This window comes from Chenopodium album, chromosome 15, assembly GCF_948465745.1.
Source record: "Chenopodium album chromosome 15, dcCheAlbu1.1, whole genome shotgun sequence".
Lineage (NCBI taxonomy): Eukaryota > Viridiplantae > Streptophyta > Magnoliopsida > Caryophyllales > Amaranthaceae > Chenopodium > Chenopodium album.
This window is the reverse complement of record NC_137848.1, coordinates 33,966,109-33,974,635: the sequence shown is the minus strand read 5'-3', so window position 1 is coordinate 33,974,635 and position 8,527 is coordinate 33,966,109. Positions and strand designations below refer to the sequence as shown.

General features: G+C 34.7%; 1 protein-coding gene across 1 annotated transcript; it reads right to left on the bottom strand.

Moving 5' to 3' along the window:
• Positions 1 to 7,829: 7,829 nt before the first annotated feature.
• LOC145581079 (uncharacterized) lies at positions 7,830 to 8,288 on the bottom strand. The gene has a single exon (XM_081638147.1). The coding sequence runs from the start codon at positions 8,286 to 8,288 to the stop codon at positions 7,830 to 7,832; it is 459 nt and encodes a 152-aa protein (XP_081494273.1).
• Positions 8,289 to 8,527: the final 239 nt, after the last annotated feature.

Genomic DNA, 8,527 nt, shown 5'->3' with positions numbered 1-8,527 from the left:
CCCCCCAAAGAAAGAGAGATGGTTCGCCTCTTCATCAAGAACCTAACTTACAAGTACAAGCAACACGTTAGGTTCTTGCCTTTGAACACTTTCAAAGATGTATATGACATTAGCATCAATATCGAGGATGAGCTAATAAAGACTGTTGGTGGTAACAATAATAACACTTGGAAAAACAAGAAGAAAGACCTTCCTTCTTCTTCGTCTTCTAAGCACGAAAATACTACCAACAATATAAGCCAAGTCGATCTCAATGAAGTGTTAGTTCTTGATGCTCCATTGCCCAAGAAAAGGAGAACTTACACTCCTTTAGGATTGACTTATGATGCAGCCTTTGATCGTCTTTACGGTCAAGGCTTGATCACACCTATTAGGCCATTTCTAGGGCCAAAACCTGAAGAAAGGAGCGCCAAGTGGAATCCCAATGTCCATTGCAAGTACCAACAAGGAAGAGGCCACACTACCGAGAAATGTTGGAACTTGAAGGGCGTTATTAAAGATCTTTTTGATGCAAACAAACTTCCCGTCCCTCCAGGCGGCAAGAAGTAATGAAGACAAGGCGCACAACAGGTCAATCGTGCAAGATTTCATGATTCTTTTTAATTATTTCCATTCTCCTCTTATGTTTAGCATAGGTTTTTCTTCGTAGACTCTATTGTGTTTATGTGTTTCTTTATTCACTATTCCCATCAATAAAATGAGCATTATTTCTTTATCTCTCGATCACGTCTTTCTTATAAAAAACAAAAAAATGATTGCAGAAATACACACAAGGTAAAACATTGACTTGAGGCACCTTTGCATCCCTATCATTCCCCCTAAAACCATTTTCAAACGCTCATTACATTTCTTCATTAACCACTTGGAGCCTCGTCTAACGTTTGGCCTCATTTATTCAACCCACATTCACCTAACTATGGGATGGGACGGTGTGTAATTTGTATAACATTCAAAAGCAAGTAAAAAAAAAAGCAACAAAGCAACAATAAAACAATGTCTTAGGGAAAGTGTTCCAATGTCTTTGATATGAACACGTCCCGAATTGCGTCTCTCATCGAGTGCTTGGTACCGTGCTTGAGAAACATGAATGCTGAGTGATGGACCGCATGATCTGAGATTTCCCACATTGATTCAAAATAATGAAAAAAAATAATCAAAGGAAAATAAAAATGCTGAAAAATTAAAAAAATTTAAATTCACAATTACACATCTTGGGGATTCTCTTGGGTCTTGAGCCTTTTACCCTTTTCTTCACACCATCAACTTAACCATAATACAACCCTTGAACAACCTCTTTGAGGTGTACATACACTTGTGCAAAGTTTGGTAAGAGCTACGTTGGCCTGATTCCTAACGAATACGTAGGCAACCTCACATCGAGGTGCGGCCACATTCATACTCACATTCATGTCCACATTCATATCCACACCATGATCGAGTCATTTTCAATTCTTATCCCTACCCATATAGACCTAGACTTGGGGGATTTAACCTAGGTCACTTAGCTTACCTAGCCTAAAGAGTCACCATCTCGACTCTTCTCACATCTCTTTCCATCACCATTGCCTTTGCAGCCTCACCTTAGTATCACTTTCACACATACATAGCCATATCATCTTTCCCTTAGGAACCCTTTATCATGAAATCTTGTTTCTACCGCGCACGCTTCATCATCTTTCAAGGCAACATTCATTAGAAGAAACATTGTATACTTGCTTAGCTTCCTGACTTGAGGATAGTTCATTGTTTCACGCATCACTTAATATGCTTAGCAACATTAATATATTTATGATTTTTAATCATACAAAGCATATCGTGCTTAGCTCCTTGACCTAAGTAACCTTCATTCTGCAATACTCAACAATCAGTTCATTTATATACGTGCTTAGCTTCCAAACCTAAGTGACGTTCAACAATCAGTTCATTCTGCAATAGTTCATTGTTTCACGCATCACTTAATATGCATACATTATCTTCAAGAAAAGCAATTTAATTCGACAAATAGAATATTCATGCGATTTACCTTGCTTTCCTCTATTTGCTCGACAAGGAAGGTTAAAACTTCTTCCCTTTTCATGTCTTTTCTTTTGGGGAATTTCAAAAACTTTTGGAAAATTTTTTTCATCGAAGGAAGTTCGAAAGCAAAAAAATTTTTTCACTTCTTTCTTTTTCAGGAGAAAGTTGGTACCCTCCACTCATGATAAAAATGACGGAAATTTTTTTGCTTATACATTTTCATTTGCTTGTGTCTTCACACACACTCAAATCATACACACACAATCACAAGTCATACACATGTCATGTCATGTAAAGGCAAGCTTGGTCAAGTCAGTTGGTAAAGTCCATCGCAGTCTAAACGGGTCCTTTGGCAAATTTTATTTTGCAGGTATGATCAACATCCCACGTTCTGGGATAATTGAACCCTTATCATCTACAGCCCACGTTCGGGGATAAGCGAACCATTTATAGCCAACGTTCAGGGATAAGCGAACAATTTACAACCCACGTTTGGGGATAAGCGAACCATTTACAGCCTACGTTCGGGGATAAGCGAACCATCAACATCCCACGTTCGGGGATAAGCGAACTATCTATGGCTCACGTTCGGGGATAATCGAACCATCATCATTTTTCAAACATTAGTGACAATCTCCAAGGCAAAGAAGATTCACACTGTAAGGATCTCGATACATAGAGAATTGCAATCTCATCATCAGACAAGCTTTTCCTCAGACATAGAAAATTTTCGATCGTTATCACCTTTCAATGCGAAGAAGTCAGCGATTATATCATCTATCAACATTCCTCAAGCATGGAAAATATCACAACAATCTTCATACGGTGGATTTCTTCAGGCATAGAAAACTAACAAATTTATTTTCCACCGATACACTGGTGTTAGATACTATCGAACATATTCTTCACCGATACACTGGTGTTAGATACACATTCTATCCCTTTACTCTTTTCTCTGTGGAACTAACATTTTTTTTACGGGTATCGGCATATAAAGAGTGATTTAGGATCGCAGAACGTCTTAAATTATTCTCCGTCCCAATCAACTACTTTGTTTATCATTTTCAAAACTGACGTTTCTACAAACTCAGTCAAAGTGGGGGCTTCTGTAGACACCTAAAAATGTCTCCCCAAAACCAAACTCGATATGAACAACCTTTCACCGCCATTATTGGTCGAGTTGAGTATTTAATCTTTGGAGTTCTTATATCCATATTCAATCCCAATACATTTCATAAACCAACCCAATTTCTAGCCCATTTTGCTAAACCATGACTTACTTTCCACTTTTCGTGTCTACATCATAAAACCGAGAGAAAATGATTTTGTAGCCCTATAATTTTGATCTAATTTTTTTTTGTTTAGGCCTTTCAATAAGCTTTCCAACGATATATTATCAGCCCAATTCCTATTTAAAACGAAGAAGATATGAGCCAAACACTAAACTTGGCCTAAAACCGATACCCTTTCACTAAAACGGCCATATATTAAAATATACAAATTATTTTGACCTGATTCCAACAAGGTAAAAAGTAACTTGATAAGATTTCCAATGCTATATTATATACCTTATTCCAAGTTACGGATCCAAAGTTATCATAGTTTTCAAAACGCGTAAAAAACTAAAACTACCGCGCAACACCTTAAACACCGTATCATGCTAAAAGCTGACGAGTCACGGTGCCTTGTACCTTGACATGGTACATTTCACCATGTCCTGGTGCTTTCCCATGTCTATTCCGGGTTTTTTCTCACGTGCTAAAATGAATTTGGACGCATTTTTAGCAGAATTGTACACCGCGACACGATGTGCTATACCGTGCCACGGTTGACAGCATTGTGTCACGGTGCTCAGTTTCGTATCACGGTGCCCAATTAGGGTTTTTCCGTGGCTCTTATCTTTTCTAGGGTTTCATGGAATCCCCTGTTTATTTCCTCTAAAAGTACCCCCCTCATTTCTACAGTACAGGGCACCAAAAATCATTTTGTCTCCCTCTACACTAACAATCATTCTCTTCTCTCTCTTTCTCTTGCTTTAGCCTAAACCCTATCCACCCTATTCTTCCGCCATACATCTATTAAGAACTCTAAGGAGTCCATACTTGACCCGAGGTTCCGTCCTTAAACCAAGGCGTGAAAGGTAAAATTAAATGAGGGTTTGGACAAAATCAACTCTACTTTTTATTTAATTTAATTTAATTTTAATTTGATTTATATTTTTATTGAATTTACTAACAATTTATTCATAATTTAGCAATTTAAAGGAGCGTGCAAAATATGAGTAATTAGTTAATTTAATTACTTTTTTTTTTTAATATTGCTAGTATCACCATTAGGTTTATTTATATTTGATTTGACTAACAATTTATTATTGAATTGTTTCCAATATTAATGTTGATTTTATTCTATTGTTATTATGATCACCATATTGCATGTTAAAGGGAATATGTAATTGGAAATCACGACTAATAAGATAATTTGGACAACCAGCTTAGGTTTCTTTTTTGTTATTTAATCGAAGTGATCACTAATAATTAGAATTATATGTTTGATGCGTGTCGTTTACCGTATAAAATTAATTAATAATTTACCTTACTTAAACCTTCAAAAATATTAACAACTAGTAAAAGGGTAAGTAAGGGTCGAACCCATGAGGAGATTAATTAACTCTATAAATTCAACATCAACTCGAAACATAAAATATATATATTTACATAATACAATTTAAGGGGGGGCTTAACTTGAAAAAGAACTAAACAAGAACTAAATCATAATCTAATAATCACAAGTTATGACACACTTAACCAATTCCATTCATAACCTTACTCAGACTAAACTATTGATAATAATAATTGACCGACTCTGCAAAATTACTTAATTTAACGATTAGACTTATTGTAGAGACTTTAGTAACAAAGGCTCCTTATCTCCCTTACTTGAAACCAATTCCGAACTAAACCGAAAGCGACTCTAAACCAACCTAATTAACACAAATATGGTCGCAACTTGTATTAATTAGTCTTGGAAGCATTGATATCTAGGAGACCTCATTAGTCCTAAACAATCTTAACACATAAATGTCATATTACTTAGATTGAAATTGCCCTCTTATTTTAACCAATTCGTAATCACAGACTCGATATAAAATTAGACACTACTTCACTATATGATGTAAACTAAGCCGAACCATATAGATAGCAATAATTCACATCTAACAACATGAAAGACAACCATCAATGTCGACTTGCAAATTTGATAATCAAGAACAAGCAACTTTCAAATACCCATTAAATCAAAAAATAATAATGTCAGAATCAATTACAATACCAATAATCCAATAAAAGTATCCCACCAAATTAGCAAAGAACATCAAAAAAAATCATTAATATGGAACAATTTAGTTAAGAAGAAGAATTATGAAATATACTCCCAAGAATACCCGAATAAACCCGGCTTCGACCCCGCAGTTCACCTTCGTTCTTGTTCTACCTTGGATTAGCGACTAAGCTGCCCTCCAATGACTATCTTCACTTCGCCAATTTCCCAATTACGAACTCACTCGAACTATCTCGCTCTTCGTATAATTTTTGGCTAAGTTGTGTGTTTTGAGAAGAAATAATTGGGGATTTTTATACACCAAAAACAACCTAAACTTTCTGGTTTTGAGAAGATAAAACTGTAGAATAGGATAGAGATTCATCTTCTCTATCCCTTGCCTTGAATTTCGGATAACAGCCTAATTTCTTCTTATCTTCTTATTTTTCTTTTCTTTTTTATCACTTAATTTTCTTTCTTCTTTTTTTTTATCTTTGATGATAGTAGTATATAGCACGTTTAGCAACACAAGTGGGCCTCCTTTTGGTTACTAGTCTTTTGCCAAAGTCCAATTAATTTTCCTCTTGTATTCCTACAAAAACACACAACATGATATTAAGTATCAATTATTATAAAAATAGCTATAAAATAAAATACTAACATAATTTAGAACTAAAATTATAAAGTGAATAATTTCATAAAATAACTAATAGAAAAAGATTATAGGACTAATATTAGGGGCTAAAAATATGGTACATTATGCACTTATCAAATTCCCGTACACTTAGTCTTTGATCGCCCTCAAACAAACTAAATAAAACTAACCTATAAAAGCAAGAAACTTAACTCACTGTCTTAGGAATCATGGTTACACTTAGCATGTGCAAAAAACCCTTTAAACCCCTAAGTTACCCCTAGAGGACGAGTATGGTCTCGTGAGGTTTGTAGTAGACATACTCACAAAGTCTTTTCATTTGGAATATTTGAACCAATCAACAAATACAATTAAAATAAGCATTTAAGTACTCACTAGCACGCATGGACCATATATTTGACATTTATAAAGATTTTAACACCCTCAATGACCGGCGTCGTATCATTTTCATTTCTCACCTTTATTTTTATATATTTGATTAGATGTCTCAGATCATCAGGACTTTAATGGATTGTAAAAGGACCAAGGTAAAATAAGGGTGTGAGAATATGTTTAGGCTTGTAGTGGTACAGGTGGAAACTAGTAGAGCACATAAGTATTACATTCGTATCACACGTCTCCAACATTGAACTTGACATACACTTCCCTTTTTTTCTTTCTTTTTTTACTATTTTTTTTGTTTTTTTTTAGTCTCAGAACTCTTAAAGCTTTGTCTCTGTCAAATAGTTCTTGTAGCGAGTGTTCTACCAGTGACTCCCGGTCCAGTTGGTCCAAGGCACTAGGTTTTAAGATACCCCTATGGGCTACGGATCTACTTACTCGAACTACTTAAGCACGAGATAAAAACATCACACGTACATAACTGGGTTTTGAACTTTTGTTTTTTTTTTTTTTGGTTTTTTTTTTTTTTTTTGTTTTTTTTAACTTTTTAAACCCAGACATTGGTACGCATAGCTTTGAAATCTGAAACTTTACATTAGCACACCACCAAATATTGACAACCACCACTCAACTTTACATCGCAATTTAACAATATGCTCTACTAATCCCAAAAGGTGTTTCAATTATGTTTCTAGATAGAAGCATAATTGTGAGTTTTATACGATAAGAAAACAAACTTTTTACTAATCATACCAAAGAGGGGTTTAAGCTTTGACACATGATAAAATTATTAGTGAGAAACAAAAACTTTTTACTAATCATACCAAAGAGGGGTTTAAGCTATCTTTCATGTCTGTAAACCACAACATGCAATATATAAAAGAATATTTATTTTTATTTGTTGATTAGCCCAAAAGTTCCATTATTTATTCACGAACCTAGCAATTTAAATTAACAAACTTTTAATCTAAAATTCGGCAGCACCTCCTCTAAATTAGGAATAATCCACTCAACAATGAGTTATTTTAATCATTGCATTTACAGTCATATATCCATTCAAATAGTATTTTCTCCATAAAAACTAAGCCAATTTCATTTATTCAATGTTCCCCTGCACTTAAACTTATCATCGTCCTCAATGAAAACAAAGTTAAAAAGGGAACGAGAAACTTAGCTGGTTTCTGGGAACGTTTTGAACATCCGATCTTCTTTTATTTTCATTGTTGTTGTGCCTCTTTCTCCATTCATTGATCTTCAGATTTTAAGTATTGATTATACTCTGGCAAGTCAGGATGTATTTGAATGTATGCATATGTCTGCTTACAACAAGTAAATAGATAAACACAACCTTAAAAAAAATAAAAACAGAAGAGTAGAAAGTGAAAAAAAAATATTCTTGGGTTGCCTCCCAAGAAACGCCTTTAGTTTATGTCGTTGGAGGACATTCTTCTCTTCATGCTTGCTAGAAGAATATGTCTTCAATCATGGTCATGGAAGCTTGATCATAGAATGGTTTTAACCTGTGACCATTAACCTTGAAGACTTTGTTGGTATTAAAATCTTTGATTTCTACTGCACCATGAGGAATAACATTAGTAACAACAAAAGGGCCAAGCCATCTAGTTTGCAATTTTCCTAGAAATAATTTCAAGCGAGCATTAAAGAGAAGAACTTTCTGTCCAACCCGAAATGATTTCCTAGCTATGTTCTTATCATGGAAGACTTTGGTTTTGTCTTTATAGATTTTGGAATTTTCATATGCCTCTAACCGTAATTCTTCCAATTCAAGCAAATGTAATTTCCTCTCATTTCCAGCAAGGTCATAGTCTAAATTACATTGCTTTACTGCCCAAAAAGACTTATGCTCAATTTCTACAGACAAGTGGCATTTTTTACCCAAAATAAGTCTAAATGGAGACATATCTAAAGAATTTTTATATGCAATTTTATACGCCCACAATGCATCACCTCATCGAAGACTCCAATCTTTCCTATTAGGATTAACCATTTTCTCAAGAATCGATTTTATTTCTTTGTTAGAAACTTCAGCCTGCCCACTAGTTTGAGGGTGGTATGCAAAAGAAACTCTATGGGTTACATGATATTTCTCCAAAACTGCACCAAAGGTTTTGTTGCAAAAATGAGTCCCTCTATCACTTA

Excerpts from the sequence above, each read along its gene's own strand:
- LOC145581079 (XM_081638147.1), bottom strand. The coding sequence starts at position 8,288 with ATGTCTCCATTTAGACTTATTTTGGGTAAAAAATGCCACTTGTCTGTA.